Genomic DNA, 25,602 nt, shown 5'->3' with positions numbered 1-25,602 from the left:
AGGCTCTCATAGTCTGTCAGCTTATTGGATATCCTTATGCCCAAATATTGGAGGGACGTTGCAACCGGCACACCTACCACACTGCAGGAGCTTGAGTCCAGTGGGAGGAGCGCAGACTTCTCCCAGTTAATAACCAGACCCGAGACCTCCCCAAATGCCCCAAGAAGTGTCATCGTGTTTTGCAATGATCTGTCCGCGTCCGCTAAAAATAACAACAGGTCATCCGCATATAGTGCTGCCTTCTCCTCATGCTCCCCATATCGGAATCCCTCTATGCCAGCATCCAATCTTACCCTGGAGGCCAATGGCTCCACCGCGAGAGCAAACAGCAGCGGGGATAAAGGGCATCCCTGCCTTGTTCCTCTATGAAGCAAGAAAGGATTAGACAACTGACCATTAGCCCTCAGCCGAGCACTCGGCTCCGAGTACAAGAGCTTGACCCAGCCAATAAAGCCCGGGCCAAAGCCCATACAGTGAAGCGTCGCCCATAAATAGTCCCACTCCACACTATCAAATGCCTTAGCGGCGTCTAGGGACAGAACCACCCTCTTCCCGGCATTATCAGCCCTCACCTGCATATTCAGATATAATCTCCTAATATTCATAGCCGTCGATTTGTTGGGCATAAACCCCGTCTGATCGGGGTGTATTAACACAGCTACTACCTTTGAGAGTCGAATGGCCAGGACCTTCGCTAAAAGTTTAATGTCTAGCGTCAACAGGGAGATGGGCCTATACGACGCGGGCAGAGTTGGGTCCTTATCCTTTTTCAACAACACGGCAATGACAGCTTCTCGCATAGACGGTGGGAGAACACCCCGTTCCAAACTATCGTTAAACACTGTCAATAGAGCAGGGAGCAACTCCGTTCTATACCTTTTGTACACCTCAGCTGGCAACCCATCTACCCCAGGTGCCTTACCATTGGACATGGTTCCCAGAGCCTCCTCCAACTCGTCCAGACTCAGAGGTCTATCTAAAAAGTGTCTGTCCTCAGGAGTCAGCCCTGGTAGATTGGCAGCCTCCAAAAAAGGCAACAACATCCTCTGTCGGGGCCCTAGCATGTGAGGAATATAAGTCAGCATAAAAAGTCTCCAGAATTTTTAAAATCCCCGGTGCGTCAGTGAGTAGTCGCCCATTCACATCCTGAAGACCCGCTATAGTCGCAGACCCTCTCTGTGCCGATGTCACGACAGAAAGCAAATTCCCCACACTTTCCGCACTCTCAAAATATTTAGTAGATTGAAACAGCCGTTTTTGCGCCGCCGCCTCTAATGTCTGTTTGGTCACCTTTGACTGCGCCTCCCCCAATCGCTTCCGAGTGTCAGGCGTGCTCTGTGCTGCAAGGGCCCTTTCCGCGTCCTCCAGTTCCCTGAACACAAGTTGTGATTTTGCCCTGGAGGCGGTCTTTATTTTAGAAATCTCTCGTATGTACATTCCCCTTAAGTACGCCTTTAAGGCCTCCCAAACGATCCCACTAGAAGCCGAGCCTCTATTAAAACTAAGATATTCCTGCAACTCAGGGATAAAGCCGTCATTCTTATCGATTAGCTGCAGCCAAAACGGGTTGAGGCGCCAGAGAGGTCTATCATTCCTCCTGTTCCCGCCCCCCCCAAGCATGACCGAAACAGGCGAATGATCAGATACCGTTCGCGCCAGATATTTAACCTCTAAACTTTTTGCAAGCATAAGATCATCACCCAGGGCCAGATCAATGCGAGACAGGGAGGAGTGAGTAGAGGAGAAGCACGAGAATTGACGGACACCAGGGTTACGGCATCTCCACAAGTCGGTCAAAGCTATCTCCCGCACGAGCACCCCAAATGGCGTAAGATTACCTCCCAGCCTCAGAGGCTCATGGCTACCCGTCCCAATGTGAATCCAGAATATTCCACCATATGCGGAACCCCCGGAAAATCTCTCAGAATGGCAAGAACTTTATAGATAACTCTACTGCTATAAGGCGGAGGTATATATATAGATATCAACACCAGTGGGGTAGAAAAAAATTTACAAGATAAAAGGACAAATTGCCCCTCTGTGTCTACCACTACCCGGTGACACTTAAATTGAGTCCTGGAGTGAATCAATATACTAACCCCCCTAGAGTATTGGGAATGAGTAGAGTGAAAGCCCGCCTGTACCCATCTCTTATCCAGGATTCCCAGCGTCTCCTGTGTGAGATGCGTCTCCTGCAAACAAACAACCGCCGGCTTCTGGTCCGTTATGAAGGAGAATATGGCCTGTCGTTTTACCGGTGACTTCAACCCCCTGATATTCCAACTAAGTATCTTAAAATCAGCCATTATCGTACCATAGCATATTGCCTACCATCTCCCCCCCGGCCGTACCATAGCCAATATTGAAATGTACAAGTATGCCAAAGGACATTTTGAACCCAATCCCTCCCCCCTCCCCTCAAAGAACACCCTCCAACAATTCCTTGGGCTGAACCAAGGGTGCAACAAGTAAGGGTACTGTCAAACCCTTCCACCCCATTCAGCAGGCGCTTCAGTTCCTTTTCACTACCCGCATTTGACAGGATATAACCCCACAGCACTTTGCATTTTCCCGTATCCGTATTCAGACCAAGGCCCCATAAGGACCACAAATTCTTAAAAAAAAACAGCATATAACAGAGTAATACAAGAATGAATAAAAATATAACTTCTTAGGCAGTCCATTGCCTCAGGACCGCAGACTTCAACCGCAAGGCTCCAAAATAACTGAGCAGGCCAAGATACCATCAGCCACATTCCTGCTCCTTCCTCTCCTTCCTCAACTGTCGCTCGTTAAGGTCCAACCAGTCCACGGCTTCCCTGGGGTCCAGAAAAAAGTGGATTTTATTCCAGGCCTCAACACGCAGTTTAGCCGGGAAAAACATGGAGTACTTGACGCCACAGGCTCTCAGACGCTTCTTGATGTCTGTAAACTTTGCTCTCATCTTCTGAACCTCCGGCGAAAAGTCCGGGTAAAAGGAGACTCTGGATCCTTCTATTGTAAGGTCAGGGTGTTCTCTTGAGTATCTAAGGATAACGTCTCTATCCCTGTAATGGAGGATTTTAGCCAGCACAGGTCTTGGTGGATGACCAGGGAGGGGGGGCCGAGTCGGGACTCTGTGTGCTCTTTCCACTGCATATAGGTGTGTTAGATTGTCCTCACCTACTGTTTCTTTAAGCCATGTTTCAATAAAGGCAGTAGGATTCTTTCCCTCACAGCGCTCTGGCATTCCCACAATACGAACATTATTCCGTCTGGATCTATTTTCAAGGTCGTCAGTTTTAGCCCAGACAGCCGCCATATCCTTCTTGAGCTCTGTACAATACTGACCTGAGTCAGAGGCCGAATTTTCCACAGCACCCATACGTTTTTCCAGCTGGCTTGTTCTGTCTCTAACACTGTGCAGTTCATGTCGCACAGTCTGCATGGACTCCTGCAGAAAGCCCAGTTGTGTCAGGACATGTGAGATTGCAGTCCCACAGTGTACCACTGCCAGCATTACATCTTTGTTGGTGGGCTCGTCTGGAACTTGTAATTGCAAGGCTGTGAGGTGCTGTTTATTTCTTTCCACCAGATCACTCCAGCTAGGCTCAGCTCCCTTCCCCCCCTGCACTCTGGCATGGGCAGCCTCCTCCTCCTCCCCCATTCCCGGGCTCATGTCCTCTGCCACAGTCTCCTGGTCCATATCAGAGTCCTGGAGAGACTCCTGTTCTGCCTCGGCCGTGCGGGCAAAGCGCTGCAGCCTGGCCGCCACTGCCCTGTTCCTAGCCGCGCTGTCTTCTGCGGCCTCCTCTAAGGCGCGCGCTGTGGCGGCGGCGCCATCTTGGCTCCCCGCTCCGTCCTCTCCTGCCACCCTTCTCTGACCTCTTTTCCCCATATCCTGGGGTGAAGCAGCGATCTCCGGTGCCCCGCGGTGTCTACCGACTCCGATGCAGCCTCCAGGGGTTATACTAGCCGTGCTGTGGGGACGGAACGGCTGAATTAATCAGGTATATGCGGGAGCTCAGCGGGCACACGTCTTCCTCACATGCCGCTCAGGCCACGCCCCCGTCAGCCGGAAATTTAACCCTGAAATCCTTTCTGCCGGTCGGGAATCAATCAATCTGTCCTGCCACTATGCACATAAAAAAAAAAAAGTTAGCCCCTCCTCTGCAGTATACACCTCACCGACTGCCACTAAGTTAATCAGTTAGTGAGAAAGCAGTAGGAGAAGCAACAAGATAGAAAGAACAAACAGGCAAATTCAACTGTAACAATAGAACACAGGAGAAAGAACGGAAGTTGTAAAACATGGGAGGGTGCTGTGTCCCCCCAATGAAGGCTCCGAAGGAACCATGGGACGTCCCAAAGCAGTCCCTGGGGAGGGAAACAGCAGAAACTCCACTCCACCGAAGCATAGGTATGGACGGTATGGTGGATTCCCCATGGTGTACTGCCCAGGAGGCGCCCACTGCCTGAGTAGAGTGAGCCTTTATCCCAGGGGGGAGGCACTCTGTTCTTAACCCGGTAAGCCTCCAAAATGGCAGTTCTAATCCAGCGACCAATCGTAGCCTTGGAGGCCGGCAGGCCTCTTCGCGCACCATCAGGAATGACAAATAGGAGATCCGTCTTTCTAAAGGAAGCGGCCCTAGCCATAAAAATCCTCACCGCCCTGACCAGGTCTAGCCTGTTCAATGAGCGCGCCAGAGAATGAGTCGGAGCAGGACAGAAGGAAGGGAGAACAATATCCTCATTCAAGTGAAAGGTGGATACCACTTTGGGAAGGAAAGAAGGCGGGGGCTGGAACACCACCTTATCCTGGTGAAGAACCAAGAAGGGGGGGAAGGCGACAGGAAAGAGCTGCCAACACTGAGACGCGTCTGATGGAGGTGATAGCCACAAGAAACGCCACCATCCAGGAGAGAACGGACAAGGAGAGCTCTCCGAGAGATTCAAAGGGAGAACCCCTCATGACCTCCAGAGCAAGATTGAGGTCCCAGGGGTCCACAGGATTCCGGTACGGGGGAACCGCATGCGCCACTCCTTGAAGGAAAGTTCTGACTTGAGAACGGGAGGCTAATGACTTCGGAAAGAGGATGGAGAGGGCTGACACCTGACCCTTTAGAGAACTAAGGGCAAGGCCAGCATCAAGTCCAGCCTGTAGAAAGGCCAAAATGGAAGGGAGCAACAAAGTCATCGGCGGAATGTCATTGGAGTTCCACCAGCGGAAATAGGCTTTCCAGGTCTGATAATAGACCCTGGACGACGAAGGCTTTCTAGCCTGGTTCATGGTACCTATCACCCGATCTGAAAAACCGGACGCTCTCAGAATCACGGTTTCAACAGTCACGCCGTCAAATTGAGCGACCGAGAACTCTGGTGGCAGATCGGTCCTTGTGACAGAAGATCTGGCATGTCTGGGAGCCTCCAAGGGGCGTCCGCCAGAAGATTGACAGTCTCCGCAAACCAAGACCTTCTGGGCCAATCCGATGCGATCAGAATGACCGGCACCCCTTCCGCTTTGATGTTCAACAGCCTGGGAAGAAGGGGAAAGGGAAGCACGAATTGCAACCAGGGAATGGCTAGAGCATCGGCGCCCACCATGAGAGGGTCGCGGGACCTGGAGACGAACCGTGGAACCTTCCTGTTCAGCCAGGACACCATGAGGTCCACATCCGGAGTTCCCCATCGAAGGTAAATCTGACGAAAGACTTCCTTATGTAGAGACCACTCTCCTGCCACGAGACACTCGAGAAAATTGGCAGCCCAGTTGTCCACGCAGGAAATATGCACTGCGGATATTGCCGGAACCATCGCATCTGCCCAGAGGAGGATCCTGGATACCTCCTCTGCCATAGCCAGGGGACTCCTGGTCCCTCCATGGTGATTGACGTATGCCACTGCTGTGGCATTGTCTGTCTGAATTCTGACTAGGAGACCCGAGAAGCTTTTCCCAGTGACGGAGGGACAGAAGGATGGCCCTGATTTCGAGGATGTTGAACTGTAGGAGGACTTTTGAGCCAACCAACGCCCCTGAACCGTCAGATAGCGAAAAACCGCCCCCCAGCCAAGAAGGCTGGCGTCCATCGTCACAACCTGCCAATGGATGGGAAAGGAAGGACCGGCCCTGGAGGATGAGGGGAGATGACAGCCACCAGTTAGGAGACTGCTTGACTGGGGAAGGGAGACGAAGAAGCAGACAGTCCAGAGACAGGACAGATTTGTCCCACTGCGAAAGGATGGCCCTCTGAAGAGGTCTCGAGTGAAATTGCGCAAAGGGGATTGCTTCCGAGGCTGTCACCATTCTACCCAGAACATTCATTGCTTAACGGAAGGAAGCTGAGGGCCTTGCAGAGAAAGAACTTCCTGCTGGAGCATTGCTCTCTTCTCTTTGGGGAGAAAAACGCTCGAATGTCAGGTGTCAAACAGCATGCCTAGGAAGACAAGGCGCTGAGTCGGAACAAGGCAGGACTTTTTCCTGTTGACTAGCTACCCGAACTAAAAGGAAGCACACTGTAGCGCCAAACCATGCAAACATGAAAAATGAATAATGAATTGCATTACTGCATTAGAAGTATGAAAAATTGAGAAAGTTTAGCGGATTTTTCATAGGTTCCCATTCAGATGGAGACTACAGTCATAGTGAGGATTGGCATAGAATAGGGACCTGGAAAACGAGAAATGCCTTAACGTGGCTTCCAGGTACACATAACTTGGCCATTTTATGCGCTAAACTTTCTCAATTTTTCATACTTCTAATGCAGTAATGCAATTCATTATTCATTTTTCATGTTTGCATGGTTTGGCGCTACAGTGTGCTTCCTTTTTTTGCTTGACTGTATATGAGTTGGTGACTCTAGGTTAAGCACCTGTTCACATTATGCTTGGATGTGATGGTCAGTTTTTGAAATTTTGATTCATTTACCTTCTGACTGAGCACTCCACCTGTTAGCTGCAGGCGTTTTTAATCAAACCAGGGCCATTTCCCCTCCACAGAGATATAGACTTCAGTCCTAACAGAGGATTTTTCATAGGTTCCCATTCAGATGGAGACTACAGTCTTAGTGAGGATTGGCATAGAATAGGGACCTGGAAAACGAGAAATGCCTTAACGTGGCTTCCAGGTACACATAACTTGGCCATTTTATGCGCTAAACTTTCTCAATTTTTCATACTTCTAATGCAGTAATGCAATTCATTATTCATTTTTCATGTTTGCATGGTTTGGCGCTACAGTGTGCTTCCTTTTTTTGCTTGAATGTATATGAGTTGGTGACTCTAGGTTAAGCACCTGTTCACATTATGCTTGGATGTGACGGTCAGTTTTTGAAATTTAGCTACCCGAACTAGGCCAGGGAGTCGAGGACAATGGACAGACTTTTCCTGGGCCTGAGAGAGAGATGCAGCCTTGATGAGGATGTCATCAAGGTACGGGAGAAGCACTAAGCCCCAGATCCTCAAAATGACCATCAATGCACCCATGATCTTTGTGAAAACCCTGGGAGCGGTTGCGAGTCCGAACGGCAGGGTGATAAGCTGGAAGTGGTTCCGCTGTACTGCGAAACACAGGCACCTCTGATGAGCTGGGCAAATTGGAACATGGAGGTAGGCGTCTTGGATATCTATGGAGCACAGAAATTTCTACGTCTCCATGGAAGCAATTACTGAGCGGAGGGACTCCATCCTGAAATGTCGCACGCGGACCCTTCTGTTCAGTAACTTCAGATCCAGATTGGGCCGAACCGTACCGCCCTTATTTGGCACAACAAACAAGATTGAATAGAAACCTGTGAAGCGTTCTCGTTCTGGAACGGGGACGATAACCCCCGAACTGAGAAGGGAGGCGATGGACGCAAAGATACCGGGAACCAGAGCAGGATCCTTTGGAGGAAGGGATTCGAAGAACCGATCTCGGGGACGCGAAGCAAACTCTATTTTGTATCCTGAGAATACTACCTCCCTGACCCATGCGTCCTCCACCGAGGCGAGCCAAACGTCCCTGAAAAACAGGAGATGACCGCCTAGCGTGGGAGAAACGCTGGGCTCTGGACCCGAGTCATGTCGAGGAAGATCTGCCAGGTCTGGGCCTGCTGAACCTACCGTGGGAGCTATGAGGATGCCAGGAAGGGGTGGGCTTGAAGGAAGCCTTTTTCCTGACCTGGTGGGTCTGCGCTGACTGGAGGAATCCTCTGTCGCCACAAAATGGCGAAAGGGCCGAAAGGAGCCGCTTTAGGGATGGGCTGCGAGGTTTGGACTGTGGAAGGCGGGAACTCGTGCCCCCGGTTGCCTACTAAATAATCTGGTCCAACATGGAGCCAAACAGGCGGTCTCCCTGGAAGGGGAGGCAGGTAAGCGACTTCTTTGATGAAAGGTCTGCCTGCGAAGCTTTCAGCCAAATGTTCCTCCGGATGGCCACCATATTGCTGGACGCCTGAGCAGCGCAGGACGCGGCATCCAGGGAGGCAGATACCAAATATTTCCCTGCATAAGGAAATCTGGTCTGCAAGGTCGGCTAGCTCCCTCGGCGGAGCTCCCGCAACGATGCCCTTATAAAGGTGTTTGGCCCATCTGGCTATGGCCTTTGAGACTCAGGTAGAGGCAAAGGCCGGTAATAATGTAGAAGCCGCCGCTTCAAAGGCCGATTTTGCCAAGGATTCTATTGTTGGAATCCTTGAGGGACGCTGCATTAGAAAGCGGGAGGACCATGTCAGTGGACAGTCTGGAGACTGGTGGGTCCACAGCAGGGGAAGCTGTCCAGTTAGCGATGAGCTCAGGGGAGAAGGGATATAGGATGCCGAGGCGCTTCCCTCTTTGAAAGCGTCTGGTAGGATTCTCCCTTTCCCTCTTGAGTATCTCCACAAATTCACTGTGTGAGGCAAAGACCTTGGAAGGTGGTTTTGACAGTCTAAACGAAACCGCCTGATCTGCGGGTTCTGTAGAGGTATCCTTGATGCCTAAGGTCTGGTTGACTGCGACAATAAGGCTCTGGACCATATCTGCATTGCTGGAGACCTGTTCTGAATCTAGGTCCGACTCATCTTCTGAAAGCGTGTCCGGTGACGCCTCGCCTAATTCGGGAGAGAAGGATCCGGATGAGGGATCTCGCCGTGAAGGACCGGCTGGTGAGATGGAGCGGGAAGAGGACCTAGAACGGTGCTCCTGTCTGGGTCTCTTGTGGCCTGCGTTGGAAGAGCCGGACAGAGGATCCTGTGTCCCACTGGCGACTGCGGGAGCAGGAAGGGGCAATCTGTCTAGCACGGACACCAGGGTCTGAGACACCCTGGTGAGGTCCACCACAAACTGCGACAGAGAGCCCACCCCAGGATAGGGGTCTCGGTCTCACCTGGGGCAGAAAGGGACTCCTGGGTAGTGGGTACCGTGGGGTTGCTGCAGGTCTAGCAGAGGGGAGAAGACTGACCTGAAGGGAGTCTGCTATTGCAAGAAGAGCACGCAAAGTGTCTGACCAGAGTAGAGGAAGAAAAGGAAGCTAGAGGACGAGCAGGCTCTCCTTTGTGCTTAGACATGGTGAGCAGACCCACTAACTGATGCCAGAAGGTTAGGGGACAGAAAAGATGCAGAGGAGATTGTCAGTCTGCAGGACAGAGCTACTCACGGTATCATGTCGTCTGCTCTTAGGAGGTGATGAGCTGAGCGCAGGACCAGGCAGGCATGCAGATCTCCTGAGTGAAAGAGCCATCCGGGTGCACTAGCCGGAAGATGGTGTCTAGCAGGGGACCCAGCTTGTGAAAATGTGCGCTGCTGAGAAGAATCCAGCTCTCAGCAGCGGGAAAAGGGGCGGAGCTAAGCGTATGGTCCGGGGGGGGGAGCAAGATGGTGGCGGCTCCAGCCGACTGTAGACGCTGAGAGTAGTGGGCGGAGTCTCACACCACACACAGGAAAAGGAGAGGGAGAGACGGGCAGGAGAAGATCCGGCAAAAAGGCAGAGAGGAAGGAGGCGGAGCCAGCACTATAACTAGGCCCGAGAGAAGCCGGGACCTAAATTACAGGCGGTGACCGCCGGAGCAGGGGGAGCAGAGGTCTCTATAGCGGCGCAGAAAGTCCCCACAGCAGCGCAGAGGTTCTTGCAGCGGCGCCAACGAATCGCTAGGAACAGGCTGCAGAAAAACCCCAAGTAAAGAAGCCCCGGTGTCCATTAAAGCACAGATCTCACCAAGGGACCATGGAGCTTGTGCCCCCTGGAGTGGCGCTGTCCCCAAAAAGAGGTATGTCCGGTGTGGGAAATAGAGAGGGCATACCCTCAGAAAATCTTATTTTATTTATTTTTTTCTTCTCTTCCTGATCTTCTCTTGGCGGCGACTCAAGCCGCCTTGAGGGTCCTTCGGCCTGAAGGGGGGGGGGGGGAGGGAGATACTGAAAGCGAAAGAAGGTACCTCCCAATCTCTGAAGATCAGATGTCCTGGATCCGTTTTGCGGGACGTCCACGTCTCCTCAAACCGACAGGCTCTGGTGGGCGAGTGGGTAGGGGGACGTAGGCAGGACCGGGTCACCTGAACACGCTTCTGTGTTAGGGGTTGGGGTCCTGCCGAACAGACATATGAGGATACGGGGTGGCAGTACACGTTGTACTCAGTCTCTACGTAGGAGTACAGTAGTGACTATTCACATTGTATCCCTCTGAAAACCTGAAACAGGGATTTTCGTGATAACTCACCGTAAAATCCTTTTCTCCGAGACGCTCATTGGGGGACACAGGACAGTGGACCTATGCTACTGCCGCCAGGAGGCTGACACTAAGTGAATGAAAAAAAGGTTAGCTCCTTCTCCGCAGTATACACCCTCGCCCTGATTGCCGGCGAGACCAGTTCGGTGCAAAAGCAGTAGGAGATGAAAAACACAGACAAAATAAACCTTAATGCAGGTAACAACATGTCTGGAAAGACCCACCTTATATCATAAATACATATTAAACAAAAAAGGAGCCAATTGGCTAACAAATTGGGTGCTGTGTCCCTCAATGAGCGTCTCAGAGAAAAGGATTTTACGGTGAGTTATCACAAAAATCCCTGTTTCTCCTTCCCCTCATTGGGGGACACAAGATTGTGGGACGTCCTAAAGCAGTCCCTGGGTGAGAAGTTGACTCACCGGTCCAAGCTATATGCACCTCCTGTCTAAAGGTGCACCACCACTGCTTGGAGTATCCTTCTACCCAGGCTCGAGTATGCTGAAGCCTGAGTATGGATACTGTAGTGCTTCCAGAATGTGTGCAGACTGGAGCAGGTTGCTGCTTTGCAGACCTGCTTCGCCAAAGCCTGGTGCTGAAGAGCCCAAGAGGTGACCACCGCCCGAGCGGAGTGTGCACTGATCCCCGCTGGCACAGGTGCGCCTCTGTTGCTGTAAGACTCCTGCATAGCCAAACAAATCCACCTGGTTATGGCCGACCCTGAGGAAGCGAGTCCCTTCCTGCGACCCTCGGGAAGCATGAACAGCGTGTCTGTCTAATGAAAGGATGCCGTCCGTGACACGTACCTCCTGAGAGCTCTCACCAGATCCCACATATGCAGCGCCTTTTCCACCCGGTGTACCGGTGCTGGGCAGAAAAAAGGGCAAGGCAACATCCTCAATAAAGTGAGATGAGGAAACGACCCTTGGCAGAAAAAAGGAGGAGTCGGCCTGAGAACCACCTTATCCATGTGGAAAATCAGATACAGGGCTCGACAGGATAGAGCCGCCAGCTCCGAGACCCGTCTAATTGACGTTATAACCACGAGGAACACCACCATCCAGGAAAGGTATGCCAAAGAGACACCCTGTAGTGGTCCAAACGGAGCTTCCTACAGACCGCATAGGACCAGGTTAAGGCCCCAGGCGTTCAGAAGGACCCTATAGGGGAATATCAAGGGGAAGACCCCCTGGCTGAGGGTCTTTACCTGCAGATTGGTAGCAATCCTACACTGGAACAGGGCGGATAAGGCCGAAATCTGTCTCCTGAGGGATCTTAGAGCTAAACCTAAAGTCTAGGCCAGACTGGAGAAGAGTTAAAAATGTTAGGAATAGAGAATCTCAGTGGAGGATAACCGCAGTTCCTACACCGTGAGAAGAAAACTTCCCAGGCGTGGTGGTAAACACATGCTTAGGCGGGCTCCCGGGCACTAACCATTGCAGCCACCACCTTCCGGCCGAACCCGGAATCCAGGATCCAAGATTTAACGGCTAAGCCGCCAAGCACAGGGCCTCTGGGTTTTGGTGGTAGATCGGGCCCTGGGAAAATAGGTCTGGGCGCTCTGGTAGCCGCCATGGGATGTCAACGAGTAGCTGCACAAAATCTGCGTACCCTGTCTGACGAGGCCAATCTGGGGCAATAAGTATTACTGGAACCCCCTATGCCTTGAACTTCCTGAGACCTTCGGAAGCATTGGAAGCGGAGGAAACAGGTACGAGAGGTGAAAACTGGTTCCATGTAAGGACCAACGCGTCCACGGCGATTGCCTGTGGGTCCCGGGACCAAGCGACAAACCTGGGCACCTTAGCAATAACTTGATCCTAAGTTCAGAATACATATTTTTGTGGCACAACAACCCCTGGTATAGTTCCAGGAAGGGAATAGTTCCCAATGGAGCTCCCGAATAACTGAAACAACTTAGAAAAATTGGAGCAAAAAATCCATACAGAGAAACAACATATGCTCTTAATCTTGCTTTTATTAGTACAAAAGGATATATATGTTAAAAAGACATTATTACAATATATTACAAACTCAGACAGAAATGTAAGACATAGATCAGAATGCACCCAATTGGAAAAAGTGCGCTACCAAACACAGATGTTCAGCACAGGAATTAGGCAGAAGTCCTCCACAGAGGCCCCATATGTGACTCCATACATCATTAAAGGTAACCCCATTATATAATAATCTAGGTGGAGTTGTGAGCAATCCATAGGGGCCAAAAACCCCCATCTCCAAAAAATAGTCCCCAAATGTACCGATCCAGACAGTCATCAAAAATATACTGTAAAGCTACAGCCAAAATAAAGAGATAGGGACCCCCCGAGGAAGCCGTTTGCGAAATGCGTGTAGGGGTACGCGTCTACCAATGGACACCAGCACGGGTAATGGCTAAAAATACCCCCTCCCCTCTCTCCATACCCATTTACTTGTGTCACTGATCTCTTTTTTTTGGCTGTAGCATAACAGTATATTTTTGATGACTGTCTGGATCGGTACATTTGGGACTATTTTTTGGAGATGGGGGTTTTTGGCCCCTATGGATTGCTCACAACTCCACCTAGATTATTATATAATGGGGTTACCTTTAATGATGTATGGAGTCACATATGGGGCCTCTGTGGAGGACTTTTGCCTAATTCCTGTGCTGAACATCTGTGTTTGGTAGCGCACTTTTTCCAGTTGGGTGCATTCGGATCTATGTCTTACATTTCTGTCTGAGTTTGTAATATATTGTAATAATGTCTTTTTAACATACTGCCTTTTGTACTAATAAAAGCAAGATTAAGAGCATATGTTGTTTCTCTGTATGGATTTTTTGCTCCAATTTTTCTAAGTTGTTGCACCTTAGCATTTAGCCTGGAAAAAACTCGGGATGCAGTGGCCATACCCCGAACGCGGGACTCTGCCGACTGAAAAAGATCGCCGCCCAGTTCTCCACGCCCGGAATGTGAACTGCCGAGATCACAGAGTGATTTCTCTCCGCCCAGCAAAGGATATGCTTTGCCTCGAGCATGGCCGTCATGCTGCGGCTGCCCCCCCTGGTGATTTATGTAAGCCACTACCGTGGCATTGTCTGATTGAATTTGGACATGGCGTCCTGCCAGGAGAAGTGCTGCAAAGCCAGCCGAATCGCCCGAATTTCTAAAAGGTTGATCGGGAGGCGTGATTCCCGAGGTGACCAACATCCTTGGGCTGTGTAGTGGCGAAATACTGATCCCCATCCGAGGAGACTGGCGTTGGTCGTGACCCTCAACCAATGGTACGGAGGAAAAGGCTTCCCCTGCAGAAGGGAGGGACTCATCGTCCACCATCTGGGAGCCTGTCTGACCGGTGTGGACAACCGGCACTGGTGGTCGAGGGAGAACGGGCTTCTTGTCCCAAGCTGCCAAGAGGGCATGCTGCAAGGGACGAAAATGGAGCTGGGCAAATGGAAAAGCCTCTATTGCTGCCACCATTTTCCCTAAGACCCTCATGCCAAACCGGATGGTACGGGAGACCGGCTGGCCAAGTACCCAGGCTCCCTGCCAGAGTGCTAGGGCCTTGTCACGAGGGAAATTTTCCAACCCTCGGGAAGTGTCAAAGATCATCCCTAGAAAGGAAATTTTGTGAGTTGGAATACGGAAAAAACTTCAGAACTTCAAATTCACCAGCCACCCTAGGCGAAGAAGTGTATCCAGCGTGATGTTGACGCTCTCTTCGCAAGACTGAAAAGATGGGCCCTTGACCAGGAGGTAGTCCAGATGATTATGCACCGGGCATGCAGGATGGACATGATGGCCGCCAAGACCCTTGTGAATACCCTGGGGGCGATGGCTAGCCCGAAGGGTAAGGCTGTGATGCAGGTTGCTGATGGCAACTGTAAGAAACTTTGATGCGAGGAGAAAAATGGGGATGTGCCGGGGCGCCTTGGATGTCGATAGAAGCCAAATATTCTCCTTTTTTCCATGGCAGATATGACCAAGCGGAGACGGAGAGACTGCATCCGGAAATGCCTGATCTTGACAAAACCTGTTCCGAAGCTTCAGGTCCAGAATGAGCCTTACGGTTCCGTATCTCTGGTACAGGGATGATCACTCCACTGCGCCTGAGAGATTCGACGGCTTCGAATAAGGCGCATGTCGGGGTTTCAGATTTGGGACAACGAGACAGGAAAAATCATTTGGGGGTGGCTGATAAATACTATCTTGTACACTGAAGACACCAGCTCTCCTACCCACGCGTCGTGTACGACGGTGAGCCAGACGTGATGAAACCAGAGCAGGCGCCCGCCTACTCTGCAGGTGTAGACCGGAAGTTCCTCCAGTCATTCGGCCGTGAACCTGTGGGACCTTGATCCCCCTGATTTTGGCTGGTTGGAACGCATCCTCCCCAATGGGTTGGTTCTATATGAGATCTGACGATCTCTGCCCTGATTGGGCCGACCTGAACTGGCGGTCGAAACCATGTTTGAAGCTGGTGTCGGAATGGCTGCTTAGCCCTCTGTTGTGGGAGAAAGTTGCTTTTCCCCCTGTGGTGTCGGATATAAGATGATCTAGCTTCTCACTGAACACTCTGCTGCTCTGATAGGGCAAAGAAGTTAGGGATTTCTTGGAAGTTGGGTAGGCTCTCCATGTTCTCGACCATAGGGCTCCCCTGATGCAAATCGCATTTGCGGCAGCCAGTGCTGCGCGGTAAGCTGCATTCAAGGATGCGTTAATCAAATAGACTCCTGCCAGGACTATCTGATTCGCGATCTAAGCTACCTCCGACGGTAGATCCAGGCTCTGCAAAGCTGCATTTAACGACTCTGACCAGGAAATCATGGCCTTGACTACCCAAGTTGCCGTGCAAGAGGCCTGAAACCTGATACTGAGGCCTCAAACACCAAGCAAGCCCAGCTCTCTATTGAGACGATCAGTGGGATCCTTATTAGAAGAACTGTTAGGTAGGAATAATCGGGTTCTTGATACCAACCGTGATACGGGTGGATCTACCGATGGGGGCTCTGCCCACTTTTCACGGAGTTCGGAGGCAAAGGGATATCTTGCAACCAGTGCCTTCTTTCCTGCAAAGCCGCTCCCTGTCTCATTGCACTATGTCCTCAAACGCTGGGTGAGTCTATGAGGCCGTTTGACCCATTTGAATGACACCATATGACCTGAGCTCAAGGTGGATTCATCGTCAATACCCAGGGTTTGGTTGATGGCCTCAATGAGACTGTCAACTGATTCCTGGTAACCAGGTGCATCGAAATTGAGGGGCCCCTCGGAATCAGAGTTTTGCTCGCTGTCACGCCCTAGAGAAGGGGAGCGAGAAGCAGAGCTCCTAGATGCTGAGGCCCCAGTTGGGCTGGGTGACACTGTGCGGGTTTGCTTCCCCAGCGTCTGTCTAGAGTGAGAGCGGCCCCTGCAGGCCGGAGGCTCCTGTAAGGTGGAGGATTTCTCCAAGACAGGCGAGCCGCTGTCCCTGCCCTTATCTGGGGTCTGAAGGGACTCAATTGCCCTCGTTAGTGATGCCATAGACTGTGACAAAGACAGAGCCCATTCCGGGGGCCTGGTCGCAGGGGAGGGCTCCTGGGCGCGTTAGGAATCGCAGGCTTCGCATAACTCTGTGCCTGCGGAAAAGCGGGCTAACTGGAGGTGCATGCGGCAATTAGCACCGTATGAGGCTTGGTCCTCTGGACCTGCGCGCCCAGATTTCCCTGCTGGCTGGCATGGCCTGAGGGAGTGACGTCATTAGTATAACTGCCCGGCTGGAGGGGGGGGTAGTAGCAATTACCCACAGTCCTGTGCCCCTGAGCGTCCTAAAGTGCAGCAGGAGTGGTCTGGGCTGCTCCAAACTTCAAAATTTGCGCCTCGCTAGTGGATGGTCCCCCCCGAAGTAGGCGTGCCCGGGGGCGTGATGTCCGGCCGTGGCCTAGCACAGGCCGAAGCCGTGGGCCTAAATTTACAGCGCCGACCCAAGGACACGGGGGGCGGGCCGCCGGAAAATGGGCGTCAGTGGGCGTCCCACCCGCGGCCTAGGCAAACTAGCATCCGGGGAAAAAAGTTCCGGCGTCGGCTGGCGATGAAGAGGCAGCGCCATGCTGCACGCGCCGGGGAACAGCAGCTGGTGCTAAGCTTGCAGCGGAAGCACAGGGAGGATGGCAGGACCTCCACAGGAGCCCTCCCAGCCCACCCTCGTTCCGTGCCCCCTGTCCTGATCGCATGGAGCGCTTCAGCTGCCAGCCTGTCAGGTGTGTGTGAGGGGAGGGGGGCTATGTACAGGACGGTGCAGACACCATGGCTCCATAGTTCCTTACCAGGAAAGAGGAGAGGGACCGTCCACCTCCTTCCACCACCGCAGTCATTGCATTGGTGGTGCAGTAGGGGCCGCACGGACTGTACCTGTGCCTCTGTACAGCCTAGTGTTTCAATACCTCAGGGTGGTCAGGGCTGAGTCCGGCATCATGTCCCACATTGCGGGAGAGGATACGTGGAGGCGACACTTGCCCGTGCTCGCCCGTTGATGGTTTGGGGAGATTGGACCCTTTCAATAGGGTCCGTCGCCCCTGTGTCATCTTCATGGAAAGTAAAAAAGAAAAAAAGTCTGGGGAAAAAGACCAGACGTGTGCTTCCTATGGACACCAAGCATAAACTGGTCTCGCCGGCAATCAGAGCGAGGGTGTATACTGTGGAGGAGGAGCTAACCTTTTTTTAATTCACTTAGTGTCAGCCTCCTGGCGGCAGTAGCATACACCCACAGTCCTGTGTCCCCCAATGAGGCGAAGGAGAAAAGGTACGACGCACATTAGGTAGATATGGGTCTCCAGAGAGACCCATGTCCACCTCCTACTGACACTAAGCTGAAACTAATTAACTAGTAACTATGAACTAGTGCCAGTCGGTGGGGTGCATACTGCAGAGGAGGGGCTAACTTTTTTATGTGCATAGTGTCAGCCTCCTAGTGGCAGCAACATACACCCATGGTTCCTGTGTCCCCCAATGAAGCGATCGAGAAATATGAAAGTCGCAAATAGAAGGGGACCAGGAATGAAGAGATATTGGAGCATGATGGTAGCAGGGGGTGCAGGCCAAGGTAAGTCAGTGATACTTTGCAGACTGTCCTCTCTGTCTTACGTTTCCCTACCTAAAGAATAAGATTAGGACATTTTAGAAAATAACATAGGTAGACACAAGTCTAAGACCCAAAGCTGTCTCTGCCTCCTTCGTAACACTAAGCAAAATGGGTTAGGTAGGTAGGATGGTGTAGCCTGCTGAGAAGCCACCTTTTTTCTTTAAGTGTATTTCTAAATGGAAGCAGCATGCACCCATGGTTTCCTGTGTCCCACAATGAAGCTTCAGAGAAAATATATGTATTAATAATTAGTTAAAGTCACACTGTGATGCTTTCCTAGAAAACACAATGTGCAAAATAGAGGAATATTCTTCAACTCAGCGCAAAGCCTTGTGTGGTTTTTAGCCATTGCCATACCTTTCAATGAGCTGTTTGCCCAAAACTATTTTGGTTCCTTCCACTTTGATCAGCTCCTCGTTATCATTGTGTATCACGGTTTTTTCCAACTCCTCTTCTTGTTCTTCGGTCATTGCAACTGGATTTGATGGAGGCGCGTTTGTTTGGTTGTACAATGGGCAAAACTTGTTGGTTCTCATATGTCCAATTGCTCCACAAGCTCCACATTTTAGCTGAATAAAAAAACAGATGATTAAGGATATAGCTTAAACAGCTGACATTATGTGCATTAAATAAGCAATTCTTTAGCTAGTAGGAATTATCTGTCTAGTTCATGTTCAATATCTGAGCAATTTACAATATTTTCTCCACTGACCAACCTTCAGATCTGGACGCTCCTTCATTTTTTTGGGTTTCTTTTCAGGCGGACCTCTTAGTTTTTCCTTTTCTTGGTTACGTTTCAGTCTTCGCAGCTGCTCTTGGATTCTTCGCCTTTCTTTCCTCATCTCTTCACGATGTTGTTCATCAAAGAGGGCAAACTTCCGTCTTTAACACAGAGTAGTCAGGGTCACATAACACAAAAAGATGTAATTTTTCACCAAAATGTAATTACACCCATGGGAGTCTCCTGAAAATGGCAGAAGTACTCACATAAACTCATCATCTTTAGTGGTACGGATTCTACTGTAGGCATCAATAACAGCTGGTTTGCGCACAGTCTCACATCGAACATATTCTTTTCCATCCTCATCCCTAAATGTGCGGTAGATTTTCAGTCGACGTCCACTAGCGGCTGAATTTAAGCTGGTCACTGAAGCCGTGTCATCATCCTTGTGAGAGCCTCCTGGAGTACCTGCCCCTGTGGCCAAGAGAATAAGTTACTGACCACATCGGGGTCGGAGTAGGGGGTGGTGGTTTGGGGCCTTATCTAAATAAATAAAAATTCAGAAAGACTCAAAAGTCCTGCAAAACGACTGCTAGGTGTGGTAAAAGTGACAACAGAATACAATATAGCACTCATTCCTACTCTATTAACCAGTACATGGATGTAGTGCGCAGAACGGACAGATATACTTTTTTTCGGATTATAAGACGCACCAGACCATAAGACGCACCTAGGTTTTAGAGGAGGAAAATAGAAAAAAAATTGAAGCAAAAAATGTGGTCATGACATACTATTTTGTGGGGGGAGCTGCTGCTGACACTGCTATAGGGGCAACATCCCCCATCCTGGCATATATATGCCCCCCCATCTAGGCATACATGGTTCCCAATCCCCATCTAGGGATACATGGCCACCATCTCCATCCTGATATACATGGACCCCATCCTGGTATACATTGCCACCAGCCAGGTGTGCACGGGCCCCCCCATCGTGGTATACATATTCACCATCAAGCTGCGCACATTAAAAAAAAAAAATCATTCTACTCACCTTCCCCTCCGCTTCCTCACAGCAGAGTCCAGCTGTGATGCCGGCAGCTGCCTACAGCGTGTAAGAAGCGCATGATGTCACTGCGCCCTCACACGCTGAGGTCAGCTGCCGGAATATTCACTGCTCTCCACGCCTGGGACTATGGATGTGGAGAACAGTGAATATTCATCTTCTTTAATAGCAGGCACACTGTTAACTGCAGCTGTCGGCTTCCTGCAACGGGTGGGCGATCACGTGTGCCCGTTATTAAAGAGAATATACAGGGTGAGCCATTTATATGGATACACCTAATTATTTAGGTGTATCCATATAAATGACTCACCCTGTATATTGTATACTGTATATAATGGGAATGGTTGGTGATATCAACTTCCTGTTTGTGGTACATTAGTATATGGGAGGGGGAAAACTTTTCAAGATGAGTGGTGACCATGGCGGCCATTTTGGATCCAACTTTATTTTTTTCAATGGGAAGAGGGTCATGTGACACATAAAACTTATTGAGAATTTCACAAGAAAAACAATGGTGTGCTTGGTTTTAATGTAACTTTATTCTTTCATGAGTTATTTACAAGTTCATGACCACTTATAAAATGTGTTCAAAGTGCTGCCCATTGTGTTGGATTGTCAATGCAACCCTCTTCTCTCACTCTTGACACACTGATAGCAACATCGCAGAAGAAATGCTAGCACAGGCTTCCAATATCCGTTGTTTCAGATGCTGCACATCTGGTATCTTCACAGCGTGAACAATTGCCTTCAGAGGACCCCAAAGATAAAAGTCTAAGAGGGTCAGATCGAGAGTCCTAGTCACTAAGTATCCATACCTTCCCTCAATCATACAAATCACCACAATCCAAAAAGCATGCAACCACGGACATTCCCATAACATATCCAAAATACCCGCATCTTCGGTCAAGCATCTCGCACAATCAGAATGTGTCTCACACCGACCCTATATAAAAACTCAGGAGATCTGTAGGCACTATGTACGGTAAATAATTGTAACATACGACCAGGCTCGCCAAGTGACAATTTTGGAATATATTCTAAAATATACTCCCAAACTTCATCTTCCAATACTCTCAATTCTTGCTCCCATCTATCCCTTGCCCTAATAGGGTGTCACTTTAAAAAGGAGTGCAGCAGGTCCCTTCCATACAAATATAGTCTAATAAAATATCTTTCTGAACCATCAGCCCACTAATCTTCCTCTGCTGCCTATAAGCATGTTGAACCCTCAAATAAAACAAAAAAATCCGTATCTGGCACCTGGAATTCCTCTTGTAAGGATTCAAATTACCTCAACACTTGATTCATCAGTAATTGCGATACATAATAAATCCTTTTTCGCGACCAAGATTTTTGCTCCCCCAACTTATGAAATTCACCCAGATTTTCATTTAACCAAATAGGAGTATATATAGTTAATTCAGAAATCTCTCTGATCTTTTTAATCCTAGACCACGTTTTTTTTTGCACAAGACCCAAAGTGGAGAACCTCCTGCCCAACACTACCATCTTCCAACCCTTGAACCAAAGGAAACCTCCTAACGACATATTTAAGGACGGCCTGCACTGAACACCCCCCGTCAACTGATCCCCAACCTCTAACCTTGGGATGCCAGGAAGTATAGCCAAGGATTTGGCAAAGCCAGACACCCCCTCATCTTTAGGCCTCTGCAATATTTCTAATTAAATTCTGGGTTGACGTCCACCCCAAACCAAATCTCGAAATATGGAGTTAAGTCTTTGGAAAAAAACCCACGGGAGCAAGACTGGTGACTTATGGAGCATATAAAGGATTTTCGGCTTAAGAATCATTTTGGACAAATTCGTCCTACCCACCACCGAGAGACGCAGCCTGCGCCAAGCCTGAGCTTTATCTTTAAAATTTCCCCAAGAGCGGAAGCACATTTAACCTAAAATATTCCTTGACCGGTAAAGCAATCTGAATTCCCAGATATCTGAACTGATCAATGACTCTCAATTTAGAACAATCAAACTCTCCCAACTCACCCATTCTATCCCTCTCCACCATCGTAAGATTAGATTTATCCCAATTTATCCTCAGTCCAGACATAACTCCAAACCACTCAACGACTCAAGGGGATCCTCCAAAAACAGAAGAATATCATTGGCATATAACACAATCATTTCCTCCACCGGGGCATACTTAAAGCCTTTAACTCCTTTGCCCCCCCCCCCAAGGGTGGTTTGCATGTTAATGACCAGGCCAATTTTTACAATTCTGATCCTTTATGAGGTAATAACTCTGGAGCGCTCCAATGGATCCTGGTGATTCTGGCATTGCTTTCTCGTGACATTTTGTACTTGTACTTCATGATAGTGGTAAAATTTCTTTGACATGACTTGCATTTATTTGTGAAAAAAATGGAAATTTGGGGAAAATTTCGCAATTTTCCAACTTTGAATTTTCATTCCCTTAAATCACAGAGATATGTCACACAAAATACTCAATAAGTAACATTTCCCACATGTCTACTTTACATCAGCACAATATTGGAACCAATTTTTTTTTGTTAGAAAGTTATAAGGGTTAAAAGTTGACCAGCGATTTCTCATTTTTACAACAACATTTACAACCATTTTTTTAGGGACCACATCACATTTCAAGTCACTTTGAGGGGTCTATATGATAAAAAATTACCCAAAAGTGACACCATTCTAAAAACTGCACCCCTCAAGGTGCTCAAAACCACATTCAAAAGTTTATTAACCCTTCAGGTACTTCACAGGAATTTTTGGAATGTTTTAAAAAAAAAAAAAAAAATGAACGTTTAGCTTTTTTACACAAAAAAATTACTTCAGATCCAATTTGTTTTATTTTACCAAGGGTAACTGTTATGAATGGGTTACCGAGGAGGAGAGCAGGTCCAGGCTAAGCCACAGAAAACCAGAGAGGTTGGTACCTAAGCAGATTGCAGACCCCTGATCCTATCAACACAACTAGCAGTAGCCGTGGAGCGTACCTACGATGATCCTAGACGCCTTGGCACAGCCGGAGAGCTAACTAAGCCTAAAGCAAGAAAGGGGAACTCTAAACTGCCACAGAGCAGACCCCAAAAGGAATAGATAGCCCCCAAACATATATTGTCGGTGAGACAAGATGAAAACACAAACTTACAGGCAGGAAAATAGACTGAGCAAATGATGGGGCCCACACTGACTAGACAGGACAGGAAAGACACTGTCTGCAATCACGCAAAAAACCCTGCAAAAAGTCCAACACATCTGATGCAAAAAACACTGAAGTCACACGACTTTGCCCCCCACTATATCAGCACTCTGGTATATTTTGAAAGCAGAGCAAAAAGAGACCAATATAACAAGGGATAAAACAAACTGGTACAAGCAGTAACATATGGGCGGTGATTCAGCACAGCCCCAGCCGGGGCTGCCTGACCCACACCAAGAAGAGATAGACAAAACCAGATCAAATGCAAACAGAAAAGCAAATAAACCACTTAGCTGAACATGCAGGGACAGAGCTGGAGAAATCACACTTCAGGAGGAACAGGAAGCAAATCACCAGCAGGGATAGAGGGAGTCGGCTGTCTTAAATCCCAATCTGAAACCCCAGATCTCCAATCGTCATCATCATTATCAGGTGGCAAGCCTCTGTCAATCAGATCAGCTCCATTACCTCCAGTAACCACCAGAGGGAGCCCAGAAAGAGAACTAACTCGCAACCCCTCTGTCGATCTGACCAGCTCCACTACCTTCAGTAATAACCAGAGGGAGGCCAGAAAGTGAATTCACAACAAGTAACAGGAGAAATTGAACCCCAAAAGTTGTTGTACAAATTTTCCTGAATACGCTGACACCCCATATGTGGGGGTAAGTCACTGTTTGGGCACATGGCAGAGCTCAGAAATAGAGATTTTTGTGTACTCACCGTAAAATCCTTTTCTCCGAGCCATTTCATTGGGGGACACAGAGACAGCGGGTGATATGCTGCTTACCACTAAAAGGACACTAAGTAAACCAGAAAAAAAGTTTACTCCTCCCCTGCAGTATACACCCTCTCGCTGGATGAGATATCTCCAGTTCAGTGAAAAAAGCAGTAGGAGCTTAAACAGTCAACAATAACCATAACTATGTGGGACGTCCTAAAGCAGTCCCTGGGTGGGGAGCATACATCTGCTAATACCCCATGTACCACTGAGTCAACACTGAGGTACTGCCGATTACAGGATGTGTCTTCCGAGAGCTGCATCTGCGGAGGCCTGAGAATGAATTTGGTAATGTTTTGAAAAGGTATGCAGATTGGACCAAGCCGCAGCCTTGCAGACCTGTTCTGCCGAGGCCTGGTGCCGAATGGCCCAAGAGGTGCCCACTGACCGGGTATAGTGCGCCTTAATCCCCGCTGGGACAGGCGCATTCCTGACACGGTAGGATTCCTGAATCGCTGAGCGAATCCACCTGGCTAGCGTTGCTTTTGAAGCGGCTAGGCCCGCCCTATGCCCCTCTGGAACTATGAACAGGGCATCTGACTTGCGGAAGGGAGCTGTCCGCGAGATGTACCGTCTCAGCGCCCTAACCACATCCAGTGTGTGGTGGGCCTTCTCAATGCGATGGACTGGCGCCGGACAAAAGGAAGGCAAAACAATTCCCTCGTTGAGATGGAAAGAGGAGACGACCTTGGGCAGGAAGGACGGGGACGTCCTGAGAACTACCTTGTCCTGATGAAAATTCAGGAACGGAGAACGGCAGGACAGGGCTGCCAATTCCGAAACTCGTCTGATGTAATTGCCACTAGAAAGACCACTTTCCAAGAGAGGACGGTCAATGACACGTCCTGCAGCGGTTCGACAGGAGCCTCCTGTAAGGCCCCGAGAACCAGATTAAGGTCCCCATGATTCCAATGGCCTTCTATAAGGAGGCGTCACATGGGAAACTCCTTGAATAAACGTCTTGACCTGAGGTTTGGTGGCAATTTTGCGTTGGAAATTTGGCCCTTGAGCGAGCTAAGTGCGAGGCCTGATTTTAATCCGGATTGAAGGAACTCCAATATGGCCGGAATGGAGAACACCAGAGGGGAACGACCATGATAAGAAGATTTTCCAGGTGCAGTGATAGATATGCCTGGATACAGGCTTCCTAGCACTAATCATGGTGGAAATCACGTCGAGAGAGAACCCAGCCTGTGCTAAAATCCAGGATTCAACGGCCATGCCATCAAAGACAAGGCCCCGGAGTTCTGGTGGTAAATCGGGCCCTGAGAAAGCAGATCCGTGTGATCTGGAAGTCGCCAGGGGACGTCGGCGACTAGTTGTATTAGTTCTGCATACCATGCTCAGCGCGGCCAATCGGGTGTGACTAGGATCACTGGTACACCCTCCGCTCTGATCTTCTTGATGACCCTCGGAAGCAAGGGAAGAGGGGGAAAGATGTATGGGAGCCGGAACCGGTGCCATGGCAGAACTAGGGCGTCCGCTCCGATGGCGAATGGAACGCGCGATCGGGCAATGAACCGAGACACCTTGTTGTTTAGTCTGGAGGCCATAAGGTCCACATCTGGAGTCCCCCAACAATCACAAATCTGGTGAAAGACCTCCGGATGAAGAGACCACTCTCCTGAGGCAATGCCTTGGCAACTGAGAAAAGCTGCCGCTCAATTTTCTACGCCCGGGATGTGAATTGCTGAGATGGGCGAATGGTTGGTCTCGGCCCAATGTAGGATATGACTCACTTCGTGCATGGCCATCCTGCTCCGGGTACCTCCCTAGCGGTTGATATTTGCTACAGCCATGGCGTTGTCAGATTGGATCCTGATGGGGCGACCTGCGAGGAGATGGTGGAAACTCCGTAGAGCAAATCTGATCGCTCGTATCTCCAAAATGTTGATGGGGGACGTGACTCTCGGGTCGACCAACGACCCTGTGCCGTGTGGTGACGAAAGACAGCACCCCAGCCGAGAAGACTTGCGTTGGTGGTTACTACCACCCATCTTACTGGGAGAAAAGACCTCCCTTGATTCAGGGCTTGCATGACCCGCAGGGACAGAAGGATCCAACGGTCCAGGGAGAACGGGTTCTTGTCCCAA

At 49.7% G+C, this 25,602-nt stretch overlaps 1 protein-coding gene across 1 annotated transcript in view; it reads right to left on the bottom strand.

The window, feature by feature from the left end:
• Positions 1–25,602, bottom strand: part of LOC141059951 (transcription initiation factor TFIID subunit 1-like) — a 133,900-nt gene that overhangs the window by 46,084 nt on the left and 62,214 nt on the right. Inside the window, exons 24-26 of the mRNA XM_073556188.1 lie at positions 18,749–18,956; positions 18,478–18,643; positions 18,119–18,330 (exon numbers count right to left, since the gene is read on the bottom strand). Of these exons, the coding sequence (XP_073412289.1) occupies positions 18,119–18,330; positions 18,478–18,643; positions 18,749–18,956 (586 nt within the window). The remainder of the gene's footprint in view (positions 1–18,118; positions 18,331–18,477; positions 18,644–18,748; positions 18,957–25,602) is intronic.

The sequence above is a fragment of the Dendrobates tinctorius genome, unplaced genomic scaffold (genome assembly GCF_039654945.1).
Source record: "Dendrobates tinctorius isolate UK_male_01 unplaced genomic scaffold, ASM3965494v1 ptg000231l, whole genome shotgun sequence".
Taxonomy (NCBI): domain Eukaryota; kingdom Metazoa; phylum Chordata; class Amphibia; order Anura; family Dendrobatidae; genus Dendrobates; species Dendrobates tinctorius.
This window is presented reverse-complemented; position numbering and strand designations above follow the sequence as displayed.